The sequence below is a fragment of the Gadus morhua genome, chromosome 14 (genome assembly GCF_902167405.1).
Source record: "Gadus morhua chromosome 14, gadMor3.0, whole genome shotgun sequence".
Lineage (NCBI taxonomy): Eukaryota > Metazoa > Chordata > Actinopteri > Gadiformes > Gadidae > Gadus > Gadus morhua.
In genome coordinates, this window is record NC_044061.1 from 6,216,907 (window position 1) to 6,231,906 (window position 15,000).

General features: G+C 47.3%; 1 protein-coding gene across 1 annotated transcript in view; it reads left to right on the forward strand.

Annotated features, from left to right (window-relative positions):
- The window catches only part of adamts17 (ADAM metallopeptidase with thrombospondin type 1 motif, 17), a 62,398-nt gene extending 50,646 nt beyond the window's left edge, over positions 1-11,752 (forward strand). Inside the window, exons 16-19 of the mRNA XM_030377463.1 lie at positions 849-1,053; positions 2,757-2,909; positions 8,083-8,260; positions 9,957-11,752. Of these exons, the coding sequence (XP_030233323.1) occupies positions 849-1,053; positions 2,757-2,909; positions 8,083-8,260; positions 9,957-10,141 (721 nt within the window). The 3' untranslated portion in view covers positions 10,142-11,752. The remainder of the gene's footprint in view (positions 1-848; positions 1,054-2,756; positions 2,910-8,082; positions 8,261-9,956) is intronic.
- The last annotated feature ends 3,248 nt before the right edge of the window (positions 11,753-15,000 follow it).

Sequence of the window (15,000 nt, forward strand, 5' to 3'; positions counted from 1 at the left end):
TTGGAGAGGAGTCAGGGCGGCGAGGGAGGAAGAGGAGGAGGGGAGGAGAGGAGGAGAGGAGAGGAGGGAGGAGGGGAGGGGAGGAGGGGAGGGGAGGAGGGGAGGAGGGGAAGGGAGGGGTTGAAAGCGGTGCAGCGTGGAGAGGAGTGGGGTGGGTGAGAGGTCATTAGCCTAGATTAAAGTGATGTGAGGTGGAGAGAAAGCAAACAAGGACATCAAAGAATCGCACATCTCTTTATAAAATGTGTTTAAATGGCTGCTCTCTGAAAGAAAACATGAATTTCACGTCCATGGGTTTAGTCTGTGATTATTCTGTCAAATATCCCCTTTTCGGAAATTGGACATGGACGAGAATCGGGTTCTGAATCCTGAAAGCGTCACCCGATCACTTATTCTATCCTGGAGATTGACATTCAAAACTATGTACTATTTTACCAAAACTAGAACATTTGTCTCTCGCTGTGTTGAAGGTCTACGGACAATAAACAGCAACAGTATTTTAGCATCGCAAAGCACTCTAATATGATAGTCCCGAGAGACGAACAGTGGACAGAAAAGTTTAACGCATCAGTCTAAATAAAACCATCATACTGCAGCAACAGCACCCTCTCTGGTAAACCAAGAGGTACTGCAGCAGCTGTCCCTGCGTCTCTCTCTCCTGTGCCCCTTTCCCCCCCCCCCACAGTGGTCTGATGTCTGTACCTCTTCACCCTCCACTTGGTCTGATGTCTGTACCTCTTCGCCCCCTCCCTGTGGTCTGATGTCTGTACCTCTTCACCCTCCCTGTGGTCTGATGTCTCCCCCCCCCTCCCCCCTCCCGCGGTCTCATGTCCGTGCCTCTGTTCCAGGTGGGTGGCCGGTGAGTGGGGGGCCTGCTCGGTGACGTGTGAGCGGGGCTTCCAGCGGCGCGAGGTGGCCTGCATGTACCAGCTCCAGAACGGCTCGCTCATCCACACCAAGGAGCCGTACTGCCAGGGGGGGAAGCCCCCCGTGCTGCAGGGCTGCGAGGGCCGCCTCTGCCTCACCGTCTGGGAGGCATCCGAGTGGTCCAAGGTGGGTGGGAGGACGGACGCACGCGTGGGGTCCTTGTTAAGCCTGCACCGGTCACCCGTCGCCGTCAGCAGGCCGTAGCGCACACAGGAGATTGGTGGAGGGAAAGGGAGTGATTCATGTTTTGTTAGAAGACTGCGGGGTGGCAGGGTTTGAGCATCTGCTTGGTTATGCCGTGTTTTCCACTCTGTCCGTCGGTGGGTCGGGTCGGTCTGTCTGCCTGCTGTCTGTCCGTCTGTCTTTCTGTCCTTCTGTGTCCATTGTTGTCTGATGGCTGGCTGTCTTCCCGTCCGTCCATCCCTCTGTGCCCATCTGTCTGCCTGTCCGTCTGTCTGTCTGTCCGTCTGTCTCGTGTCTGTGTCCAACTTTCTGACTGTCCATCTGTCCATCTGTCTGCTGTCTGTCTGTCCATCCATCTGTAGCCATCTGTCTGCCCGTCTGTCTCTGTCTCTCTGTCTACTTCTCCAGCCCCGGGGGTCTGCACATGATGATTTAACTCCACCGCTCCACATACATTACGTTTGTTTTTAGAACTATTAGAACCTAATATGTAATATAATTCATATTGTACTGCAACTGTGATGATTTGTGCAGATGCCGACGCAAACCTTAAACTTATGTGTCTAGACGCTGTGGTCAGTGTAGCAGTAAAGTGTGGCAGTAAAGTCGTTTGAGCATGAGATGAGCATAAATTACTCTAGAAGCGTTAAGAATCAGCCTTGGTCTCCTGAAAACATCTAGCACCATTACCTTAGCATATTGGACGGCTAACACATTGGGATATTAAATCAGTGAGCTAACCCCGCGCAACATGTGCTGCTGGTTCTGTGCTTGCATGCACCCGGTTTCGGCGGAACATAGCGTATCTGTTGTGGACACATTTCCTAGCCTCTGCCTTCGTCTTCTTTCGTGATAGTCTTTTTTTTGTGCTAGTGGGGATAATAACCAAAAGGCTTCTTCGCTCTCATAAATCACTCACCCCCCCCCCTCTCCCCGCCCTAACCCTCCCTCCCTCCACTCTCCCCATCCATTCTCTGCTGTCTAGCCTTCACACCCTCCTCTTCCTCCCTGCTCTACCTCCCTCCCTCCCTTCTCCTCATCTATCCTCTGCTGTCTAGCCTTCACACCCTCCTCTTCCTCTTCCTCTTTCACCCCTCGATCGCGCTTCACCTCGTCTTCTGCATTCCGCTCTTCCACCCGACGATACGATGCAAAAAGGTTACAGTAAACCGAATGACCCCAGCATCACGTATACACGCACACGGCGATCACAAGCAGCCGTGACACTCGGTACACAAGCAACCAGATGGAGATGTATTCGCACGTCCAATTTCTTGCAGGTGCCGGACAAGTGAGGTAATAAATAATCTCGAGAGGGTCGGCGTGCTCTGTGTGTATATATATCGCTCTCAAGGTGCTCACGTTCCCCGCTGAGCACCAACGCTTTGATCCCATTGGATCTCCGTCAGACAGGCGTGCACACGCACACACACACACACACACACACACACACACACACACACACACACACACACACACACACACACACACACACACTCAGACTGGGGTAGGGGTTTGTGTTTGGATCGTCTCGTATCAATGAAAAATAGCGAAAGATGAAAGGCCTTCTTCAAACGATTGAGTGTCGTAGCTGGTGTGTACATACGGTCCCCCTCTTCACGCTCTTCTCGTTGTGTACCCCTCAGTGCTCGTCAGACTGCGGGACAGGGGTCCGCACGCGCTCCGTGTCCTGCACCAACCCCCAGGGTCTCTGCGACCCCCACTCCCAGCCGGCTCAGCAGGAACCCTGCGAGGAATACTCCAAGTGCTACGAGTGGAAGACCGGCGACTGGTCCAAGGTAGGGCTGGGCGGTTGATCGAATTTTGATCGCGGTTTCGATTTTAACGTCAAACGATCACAAAATTAACATAATCGAGTTTTTCGTAAAAGGGCAGAACAGCTGGATACATATCTGTTTATCATTTTAGACTGGATCATTTTCTTTTTGACCATTTTGGGTATTTTTTTAAGGCAACATTTTTTAAGTTCTCAGTTACAAAAAAATAATTCGGAGAGACATGCTGAATAAATACAAGATGTTTTTAAACTCAAAAATAATGGTTTGAATAATTGTGATTTCAATATTGACCAAAATAATCGTGATTGTGATTTTTCCCATAATCGAGCAGCCCTAGTCCAAGTTAGGGGGGGACGGCAGGGTCACACATGCGCATACATACACACACACAGAGGCCCTGTTTGCAGTAGCCTGGCATCGATATTGCACGAAATTGCAAAACTGTTATTCGTAGATTTTTTAAAAGGGCGTCACCAATTGGCGCAGACCAAAATGCCTGTGGATGCAATTGGATAGGCCTAGAGCCAATCATAGCAACGGCAACGGGTGACCAAGCGACGAAAAAACATGTTTTTTCTCAGCGAAAGCTTTGCAAAGTCGTCTGTTGAAACAGATTCCGTCCATTTCGTTTAACACTGTCTTGAAAGCGTAATAGCTTAATCGGTCGACCGTTCTAGCGGCAGCCATCTTTGTTGTTGTTGTTGAAAATGCCTCTATGGCATGCCTGCACTGTTATTGTATTTATCCAGCCTCATGTTAGACAAATGGCTGTGATTGGTCGGAGAGGAACCAGACCTTATCTGCAGACCAAATGAAACATGAGCTTGCGGGATTTGTTTGGTTCCCAGACTATGTTTACACAAGAGAACGACTTGCCTTCTGTGATAGTTTTTGGGGGATTTTGATTGTATCTACATTAAAACGCTCATCTGTATATACACAGAGGGCACAATGCGCCCACAACTGCCCCGGCCTGTTTACACGCAGGGGGTTGGGTGGGCTTACGAGAGATCCCCGCTTGAAATGCACACACACACACACACACACACACACACACACACACACACACACACACACACACACACACACACACACACACACACACACACACACACACACACACACACACAGGTTGCAAATTCGCCCACACATCCCTTGTTTTTACAATTTCCGAGACTGAGGCATTGCTTCTTGGCAATGTAATGAAAATAGAAATGCACGGTCTAGGACTTATCATAAGGAGAATAGGCACAGCACGGTGATTTTTCAGGCCCCTTCGTGCTTAGTTTTTCTTTCGAAACGCTTGCCCTATAAAGGCCATGGGCAGTTCACTAGAAGTTGCTTGACTTAAATAATAATAGTGTATTGAATAATATTTTAATTTAGGATTGACAAAATAACACTTCCGATGGAAAATAGGTTGGTAGGATGAATGTACAACTCATTTCCAAGTTGAGTGCTTCCTCACATAGTTGACTAAGCAGTTTTTCCTCCTTCATTATGCCAACTCATACGCATCAGAGCTGTTTTACAGAGTGACAAAGTAAACGGAGATGGATGTGAGTGCTGTACCGGGCCAGGTGGGAACAAGCTGGGAAACTAGCTAGCTGCACATCTGGCTTCTGTTCAACCCGTTGCTTTCACTCTTCCTTTGAGCACTACATCGCAAGACAAGCATACATCACCACATCAAGGCCTGGAGAGGCACCTGCACCCTATGAAATATGTCAGCTGGGGCAGGTTAGCACCCAATGGACCTTTAAAAACCAGATCCAGCACCGCCAGCTATCAGCTTTCCAGTTTTAATACCACTCCATTGTAACTGCTCTCTCTCTCTCTCTCACTCTCACTCTCACTCTCACTCTCACTCTCTCTCACTCTAATGCTATCTCTCCCTCTTTCTCTCTCTGCGTCTTAATGTCCGTCTCTCTCTCTCTCTCTCTCTCTCTCTCTCTCTCTCTCTCTCTCTCTCTCTCTCTCTCTCTCTCTCTCTCTCACACACACTCTAATGCTCTCTCTCCCTCTCTCTCTCTCTCTCTCTCTCTCTCTCTCTCTCTCTCTCTCTCTCTCTCTCTCTCTCTCTCTCTCTCCCTCTTTCTCTCCCTCTCTCTCTCTCTCTCTCTCTCTCTCTCTCTCTCTCTCTCTCTCTCTCTCACTCTCTCTCTCTCTCTCTCCCTCTCTCTCTCTTTCAATCTCTGTCACTCTGTCTCTCTCTGCCTCTTTTTATGTCTGTCTCTCTTTGTCTCTCTGTCTCTCTCTGCCTTTCTTAATGTCTTGCCTCCTCTCTAACCCCCCTCTCCCCTTATCCCGCACAACTTTGGGATGTTCTGCTTTGATCCGCTGATGGCTACTCCAGATGAGAAGAGAGCTTTTGAGGGGGGACGGGGGTGTGGGTACAAGTGCACCTTTTTCTTGAAAATTGCTGAGGATCACAATCACCACCACCTACGTCACAATCTCTACCACTGTCACCACCACTATCTTTACCACCACTAACACCACCACCACCCCTACCAACACCGCCACCACTAACACCACACACCACCTTAGCACCACTTCTCCTAATAGAAGACTGTCCCCCCTCCTGTTGCACTGACCATAGAGCTCACCACTTTTCTTTTTTTTCAAAGCCCAAGCAAGAGCCTAATAAAAACCTGAGACTGTGCCGTGGACAGCTGTCGCCGGCCCTCAGAGACAGGTCCGTATGATATATGCGGTGAAAAGCAGTTTCTTTTTGATTCTACAACCAAAAGAGGCACAGACGGATGGGAGGAAATTAAGGAGTCTCATTTCATGTCATGCGATTGAACTTTATCGCAGCAAAACGCCACGACGCTGTCAGCGCCTCTTCTGAGTGACGAGCGTCTTGACTGCCCGTTGCCTGACGTCTTTCTAAAGTCACGTCTCTGTCCGTGCGCATGTGTGTGTGTGTGTGTGTGTGTGTGTGTGTGTGTGTGTGTGTTTGATGAGGTGTGTGATGATGACCGGCTCGCCAGCTTGTGCTCATACCTGCCGAGAAACTTTCCCAAACAAGTGCATCTTGAAGATCCATCAGGTGAATGATAGCACAGCATCGGCCTGAGACCTTCTAGATCTGCAGTCTCTTTTGTTGTCAGATTATTATAAAGTATGTGTGACTAACAGATGTTAAAGTTAGTGGGGCAAAAGGACTGATTAACACACGGCAGCCTACTTCTGTCTATATCTTCACACGCACTTGCACACACATACGCACACAGACACACAGACACACGTACACAGACACAAGCACACATACACATTCTAGCTTGGCCTAGATTACAGCAACAGGAGAAATGAGTCACAACTGAGCCAAGAACATTTGGTGTGTGTCTGTGTGTCTTTGTGTCTGTGTCTGCCTGTGAGTGGCTACGTCTGTGTGTGAGAAACAGGCCAATTATCAATGGTGTTAAGCCATGGAGCGTTGCTATTTTCTTGTGGCTGATGGCAAGTCAAAGGTCAGCCTCAGGTGACTGCTTCACTTAGCAGCTTGAATAAAAACAGAAAGTGTGGCTTACAAGCTGCTTCTGGGGAATTTGGGACTCGCGCTTTCTTCCTGTCCGTCTGTGCGGAGCTTCAATCTATTTGTTAAACGTTGTGCTATTTCTCCCTGCTTTCCTGTTTATTACCTTTCATCTCGCTTCAGTTTCTTTGGCTTGCTTTGGATTGCAACATGTGAATATCATCTCCTACCACTTGAAATAGCAGTACGGTTGAAAGCTCACGGCTGGCATCCATACAAACAATTGATAGCTTGAGCAAACGGAAAACGAATGTCTCATAATGAAAATATAATTATTATTTGTGTGTTCAGCCAAAGCTGTATTCTTTGGTGTGTTGACCTGAAGCCTTAATTTCCCTGTGCTGGACTGAGGATGTGTTGTACGCGCTGTTCTCTAAACACGTTGTTCCAGCAGGTTCCGACCAAATTATAATCAACCACATATTCTTAGAAACAAATCGATAGCGAGAGTGAACGGCCCCACAAACCTCTCCTCTTTGAGAGACATATTCATAAACATCTTTCTAACAGTGAGTGTCCTCATTTGACCCGAGTTCAGTCGGTTGAGATTCTGGAGACCAGATTCAATGTTTATCAAGGGAGACAAAGGAGAGTAAACCAGAGTCAACAAATCTCCTCCACATTTCCTTTGCTGCTCCTTCTCCCTCACACCAACAAGTCACAGAGAAACAAGCACCCCTGTTGAAACTCACTGGCTGGAAAAAGCCCTTTTTTGTGTAAGAGGTCACGTCGACTTTACAAAACCCCTTCAAGGTTCACGAATCCATCAGCGTTGTTGTGATGTAGGGGCGGGGCCTTGAGGTCGCCGCCCCCCAAACAGGAACAGACCGGCGCTGTTTGGTACGGGAGGGGGGCTCTCAGGTGAACACGCAGAGGTACGTAGAGGTCAGTGCACGCCGGAGTCCGTCGGTGTGCTTTCTAACAACACGTGTGCGGACCGTGAAAGGCCTCCCATTATGACAGTTTGACCGTCGCTGCGCACAGTGTCACATCAACCCGGGGCGAACCCACTTCAGGTTAGCGGTGAGTGATGTTGTTTGGAGCTCGGAGTAAGCCGTGTTTACAACAGGCGGTCCTTGCACACACAAAGAAAACACACGCACACACTCGCACGCACACACACACACACACACACACACACACACACACACACACACACACACACACACACACACACACACACACACACACACACACGTCACACACACACACACACACACCGAAATAACTGTATGTGTCACGTGTCTTTTATCCAAACCATTTTGCAATTCCGTGAATACAATTCCTCACAACAATGTCCCCAGGTGGATTCGATCCCCTGACCCTGGCCGTGTTTTGTGCAATATCAATTGGACAATTCAGCTACACAGTAAAATGTAAAAAAGAAAATCGGGCAATAGGCCTGTAGTGAACCAGGTTAGATTCCCAGCCGTGGTACTACAGCAACATGTCATTCCCTCTCATCTCCAACCCGCTCTCCTGTATCTCATCAGTGTTCAACTGCAAAAGGCACGAGAAGCCCTTAACAATGAAATAAAACGGGTAGTACTCCACCGTGGTGTTGTTTAACATACCTCGGGAGAAAACAGCGAAGGGCAACGCCTAAACCCTGCCCTGCTCTCCTCCCCACAGTGCTCCTCCTCCTGCGGCAAAGGCCTGCAGTCGCGCGTGGTCCAGTGTATGCACAAAGTAACGGGTCGTCATGGAAACGACTGCCCGCCGCCACTCAGGCTCCCCAACTACAGGCCCTGCCACCAGGGCGCCTGCAACGAGAAGATCAACGTGAACACCATCACCTCCCCCAGGCTAGGTGAGGACGGGCTTCTAAAATATACATACGCGCGCGCTAAACTTGGCACGAAGGGAGCCTAAAATACCTTCCAAGGTGCGCCCATGCATCAATTCAGGCTGGTCGTTTTAACTACAGTATATATATGCATGGTTATGAAGGGTGTTGTTTGTCCCTGGTATGTGTTCACCTTGGGAGGGCCGTGCAGTGTGCTAGCCCTGCTCATTGCTTATAGTGAGAGATAGACTCCAGCCCCCCCCCCCCCCCCCCCCCCCCCTGACCCAAACCAGGGAGATAAAGGAAATGAATGGATGCAATAGCCGCACGAAAGGGAACAATTTAGGCACAGGGCAGTTGTATTTACTCTGAATCTGGGTCGGAATGACAATTCTCCAGGCAAGCTGCCGCGCAGCGAAAAGCTTGTTTTCCCAATTTGTTCAAAGCAGGCGTGTCTGCAGGCCACTGCCGGAGCGATGTGTGTTGCCATTCTCTAGGGTTGTTAGTGTCTTGAGAGGGGCCGGGCTGTGTGTGAATCAGCCCCTAATCAGGGGGGGATTGTGTTGGGAACCCCCTAAAGGAGCCCAGGGAGCGAGCAAGAATAGCCAGAATCAAACCGGCCTCATAAGGTGGAGCTTTCCCACTTTCACCCTGACTGCAGCGTGTGATTACTGCACTGCTGCAGACGATGTGTATACAAATACATGGACGGTCTGCTGGTGGATGGAGCTAGGGATGGGCTAAAGAGAAGCAGCCTAGAGGAGATGCGGGGCAGGCCAGTCCGCCTGAAAAATAAACTATTATAACAGCAGGGAGGGAGGCTGAAATGTAGCCTTGCATGGGACTTTATGGTAACTGAGAAAACCTGGCGGTGGTCGAACAATCCTCATGTTTTGATGCACTTTAGCGCTGTTATGGACAGGAAAGTCTTATATTTTTAGGACAATGCACACTAATAAACAGGTACAGCAGTACACGTGAATGTGCCAGACTAGCCCAGGGGTTAATTTCCATCTGGGTTTTAGATTCCATTCCGTGGGCGTATTACCTAGGTGGCCAGGTTGTGGCCCTGGTTCACCCTGATGTTTGACCGGGCTTGTGAGGTCCGCGTATCAGATTACATTCAGGATTAGGCAGAAGAAGCAATCAAGCTAGCACTAAAAGCCTCTGTTATAAACAAGAGTTCCATTAGAGATGCTTGAAGTCCTGATGATCCTCAGGGTTCCTTTATAGAGGCTTAAGACTTGGTGTTCCTCAGGGTTCCTTTATAGAGCCTTAAGACTTGGTGATCCTCAGGGTTCCTTTATACAGGCTTAAGACTTGGTGATCCTCAGGGTTCCTTTATTCAGGCTTAAGACTTGGTGATCCTCAGGGTTCCCTTAGAGGCTTTCTCATGTCATGATAACCTCTCAGATCAGTGCATTCAGACTCCGGCTATAAGTCCAAATCAAACAAATAATTTGTTTCTTTATAACCAATCAATCTTCTCTCTGTTTCGTGTTTTTGTATCTATGTTTGTTTGTTTGTTTGTATATATGTATGTATGTGTGTATGTATGTGTGTGTGTGTGTGTTTATATGTGTCTGTGTGTGTGGCTATGATCATGTTTTCACATGTTCATGTTTGCCCGCTCGCTTGTGTGTGTGCCCGCACTTGCATGCGTGTGTGTGTGTGTGTGTTTGTGTGTGCGTGCACGTGTCTGCCCTCCCCTCCATGGCAGCCGCCCTGACCTACAAGTGCATGGGCGACCAGTGGACGGTGTACTGCCGCGTGGTGCGGGAGAAGAACCTGTGCCAGGACATGCGGTGGTACCAGCGCTGCTGTGACACATGCCGGAACTTTTACGCCAACAAGATCCAGCACAAGAGCTCGATAGCCAAAGCAACGACCGCTTCTTCACTCTAAACCGCACACCTTTTTATAAATGTGTTCCCTGAAGCATCACCATGAAACCCAACCACCCCATTCACCACAGCCCGCTTCCTTCTCTTCCACTATCGTCAAAAAACACTCTACGCCTCCAGCTTTTTTTTTTTTTTCGTATTTTGCAAAAGGACTATGCCAACCGAGATGTTTATTTCCGTCGCGTTTCTTTTTTTTTCCAGCGGTGTCATAAGCTTCCAGATTTTTGATGAAGACTTGAAAACTGTTAATTTCGTTCTGTGCCAAAGAAAAAGGCAGGTATAATGTCGAGGGGAGCATTAAGGAAAAAAAAACATCCTGTTGGCTTTATTGCACAGATTGAGGACAAGACATCGACTACATCCTGAAAATAGATGTTTTAAGGCTTAGAGACGTGGATCCAACATGGACGCCCAGAGAGCAGCTCTGCACTGGGTGACCTCCTTCCCTCTGGTTCGCTTTATTGTACTGTATTATTGCTACGTACATATCTGATACAGAATTATGTATATATATATATATATATATATATTTCCAGATATGTACAATATATATTAACTAAGAAGTATGTAAACGTAAGGTCAAAATTAAGGGTGGAAATGATAATGAGAATGATAATATGATTGTTATCATCACCAAGTGTGAAAACAAGGTATGGAAAATAGGTTTTCGAAATGAGCGGGATAACCGCTTGGGTGCTTTGGCCAACCGTGATGTCATAATCTAATCAGAGAGCAACGCACATCCTTAGTAGCAGAACCCTGTTTCCCAGGTCCCAGCCTAGACCGAACTCCACTCTCAGGCTGTGAAAAGCTGTGAAGAGTTTGGGTGGTTTGTCGTTTCCAGAGGCTGGCCCAGCGGTAATCTGATGAGAAAGTTTTGTCCCTCAGCTCAACCGGAGTTTTGTGTTGTTGACACTTTACCCTTGGTTATTCGTCTCTTGGTGTAACAGGCGCTGTGAGAAGCCACACAGACATGAGGACATCCAACAGTGAATCCATGTATTCAGCCCCAGTGGATGAGTGCCAGACACTGCATGCTAATGCGTTTATGTGTGCATAGTACACAGGACATGTATTACATTAGGTTGGCGAAGATGTTTACGACGACGTTAAACATTTTGAGAGGCAGGCTTGAAAGAAGATCTATGTTTAATGTGAAGCAGACGTGCCTTGCACAACAGGTTAAGTCTGGCAGGCCACGGATGGATCCAGATGCTTGCGAGCACACCCCAACATTTACTACAATTCAGTAGTAAATGTTGAACAGATTTAAACAGAAAAACACAATGGACTGGCAATATCTGTAGGATGAGAATGCAAGGCTCTTGAAACTAGTTTGGGAGATGAGGATAAACGTTGTGTGGCGAATCCTCTCCCAATGTTTTCTGTGCCTTTTTTTACTCCTTTTCTCACTAGGCTGTCAATTGTTTCAAGAAGGCCTTTAATCTTTTGCTATTTTTCATTCATACAAGACGATCCAAACAGAAACCGCTACCCCAGACTGTGTGTGTGTGTGTCTATGTGCGGTGTGTGTGTCTGTTTATCTGTGTGTGTGTGTGTGTGTGTGTGTGTGTGTGTGTGTGTGTGTGTGTGTGTGTGTGTGTGTGTGTGTGTGTGTGTGTGTGAGCGTGTGTGTGTGTTTGTGTGAGCGTCTGAGTGTGTGTGTGTGTCTGTGTCTGTGTGTGTGTGTGTGTGTGAGCGTCTGTCTGTGTGTGTGTCTGTGTCTGTGTGTGTGCATGTGTGTGTGTGTGAGAGAGAGGTTCTCAGCCAGAGTGAGACCACCCTGGCTGGCTGGAGGGGTGGGCCCTGTTTCTCCAGTGAGTATAAGGACCCGATAAGGGGTCTCTCAGCCCACTCAGAGGCTCTAGGCTGGCAAAACAAACGCACCCCGGGACGCAGAGGAACCTCTTCTGAGCCACACACACACACACACACACACACACACACACACACACACACACACACACACACACACACACACACACACACACACACACACACACACACACACACACACACACACACACACACATACACTGTGTAGCTTTTGTCATATACTCCAGTTTCCCACCTCGGGAGACCGCCCCCTCCTCCCACACACACACACACACACACATCACACATCTCGATGGCAACACATATACACACTGGGGCAATACAACCAACAAACAATGTGTGTACTTTACACAAACACGCCTCTCATTTGCCGGGAGCTGCTCTTTCAAAATGGGCTAAATGTTTTATAAAGGCACTGTTGTGCATCGGAATTCCCGCTCATACTAAGGGCTGTGTGTTGTCAATGTCATCGTCACTTGATGATTATAACTGTAAGTCACTTCCTATTGACCTTTGACCTTTTAACCTCTCCACTCCCATTCTATACCCTTAGATGAATAGCATGACCCGGTAATTATGAGCGTCTTTTCTCATGCATGCATGTGTGGCTGGAGGGTTTGTGTGTCTGTCTGTGTGTGTGTGTGTGTGTGTGTGTGTGTGTGTGTGTGTGTGTGTGTGTGTGTGTGTGTGTGTGTGTGTGTGTGTGTGTGTGTGTGTGTGTGTGTGTGTGCAGCAGCCTCAGCTGAATCTTCCTGAGGTTAAACGGTGCTATCTTTGCGACCTATTTCACGAACTGTGGAATCCATCTGTGTGTGTTATCGATATATCTGTTGTCAATGTTTATTTTTATGACTGTTTATTTTTTACATGTTTTAGAACTATTTAATAACCTAGTTGTATTTTAAATCTAGGACTGTTTTGGCAAACTTCTTTATTCTGATATAGTGCAAATATGCTAACTATTCCTGTACTGTACTGTTTTAGTTGCACATATGTTTGGTACATAAACTGCCACTACATGTATTTTTTATGGTGCTGATTTTGACGGAGTTGAGCGCGTTTTGAACCTGTTAATAATAAGTAAACACAATGTGTAAAATGCATTTGTAATCCCTGTATATATGCTGATATAGAGGGAGCTAACTCTTGTAGTGCTGTTGTAGATATGTGAGTTAGTCATCAAACGCTGTTGATCAACCTCTGTCCCCTTCATTGAGAGTTTTGCCCGTATTCAAAGGACCATTCTGAGTAAGCCTATCCAATTGATTGCAATGAATTATATAATGTAAATTGATTTCTTTCTTTTTTTACATAATAAACAAAAAGTGGTTTTAAATGGAAACGCGATGTGGTATTCTTCGAGCTACATTGCAAATGGTTGTACTTTGAAATTCATATAAACTGAAGCCATTTTTAGAGCAAGCTAAAAACACTTCCTTATAAACAAGGAGGAAACCTTGAGAAGGAACACAGAGCGACAAATCCTGTGTTTTATTGTATGCCCAACAAAATGTGAAAATGAAATACTCTGCAGAAGCTAGAAAAAGCACACCGAAAACAAAATTACTATTCGTTGTACCGTGGTAGCTTAAATATTAAAGGAGCATTTCACCGGTGGAGGCATGAATATGTATTGAAATTGGTTCCTATATGTAGTCGAATAATAAAATAAAATTCAAATTTTGTGCCGTCTTGACCGAGAAAAGGCAGAAAGTGACTTTTTGGCGCTTGTGGATTGAAGACAACAACTCCCACCATGCACCACGATGCACAGCTTCGCTGGCCACTCCCGCTGATCTTGATCTCCGCCTATCGGACACCTCGCTGTTCCATCTACCAAGCTGATACAGCAAGACTGCTTGAAAATCATTTCACACAACATTTCTAGTGAAGATCCAGTACCTTCCGCCATTGTACTTCAGTTTTATCGACAGCCTCTGTTAGCTTAGCTTCAGACGCTGTGGATGTTAGTTTCTGCTGGTGAAATCCCACCCACTGGCACTGCTCTAATAGGTCTGTAGCGTCAGTGGGTGGGACTAGTGCTTGTAGTCGTACGAGAATCCTCCCCTCTTACACTTCCTATTTACTTCTACGCAAAAATCGTCATATTGCGTCATCTTAAACAGGAAGTGTTGGAGATCGATACAGATCTCTCCAGTCTCTCCAGAAAATAAGGGAATGATTCACGACCATTCAAAAATATGAGAGGGTTTCTAACGATACAAAGCTTAATGGAAATGGATGAAATTTCCCTTTAACCCTTTTGCATCGGTGGTGGGTCTTGTGAGCTGTGTGAATATTAACCCTGAATGGTCTGTGGTGGCTGGCCCTGGCTGGCCTGGGCTCCAACACCCACACACTGTCTGCCGTCCGGCGCTCTCTCCCTCTCTCTCGCTCTTTCGTTTGCTCTCGCTCTCGCTCTACTCTAGGGCAGTAGAGGACACAGTATAAAGGTCATCGCTTACACCTCTGATCTCTCTCTTGCACTCTTTCTCTACCTCTTTCCCCCCACCTATTTCTTCACCCCCTTCTCCCTCTCTCTCTCTCTTCCTCGCTGTATTTCTCTTCCGCCCTGTTTATCTTTTACCTCTCTCTCTCTCTCTCTCTCTCTCCCTCTCTCTCTCTCTCTCTCTGTATTTCTCTTTCGTCCCTGTTTATCTTTTACCTGTCTCTCTCTCTCTCTCTCTCTCTCTCTCTCTCTCTCTCTCTCTCTCTCTCTCTCTCTCTCTCTCTCTCTCTCTCTCTCTGTCTAACTCTCTCCCTATGCCTCTCTCTCTGTCTCTATCTTTCTCTGTCTCTTTGTGAGATGAATAACATTACTATGGTGAGGTTTGGGTACATAAAGGTCACCATCCCCTCCTTTCCTCCCTCTGTCTCTCTCTAGGTGGATCCCAGGTGGACGAGGGTAAACCCACAGTGTCACTAGGTCTTAAGAAAGGCTGTTGTATGTGAATGTTTGGAATGGGTATACTGTGCAATCATACCGTAATCCTTAGTCAAATCAAACACCCCAGCCAAAGGGTC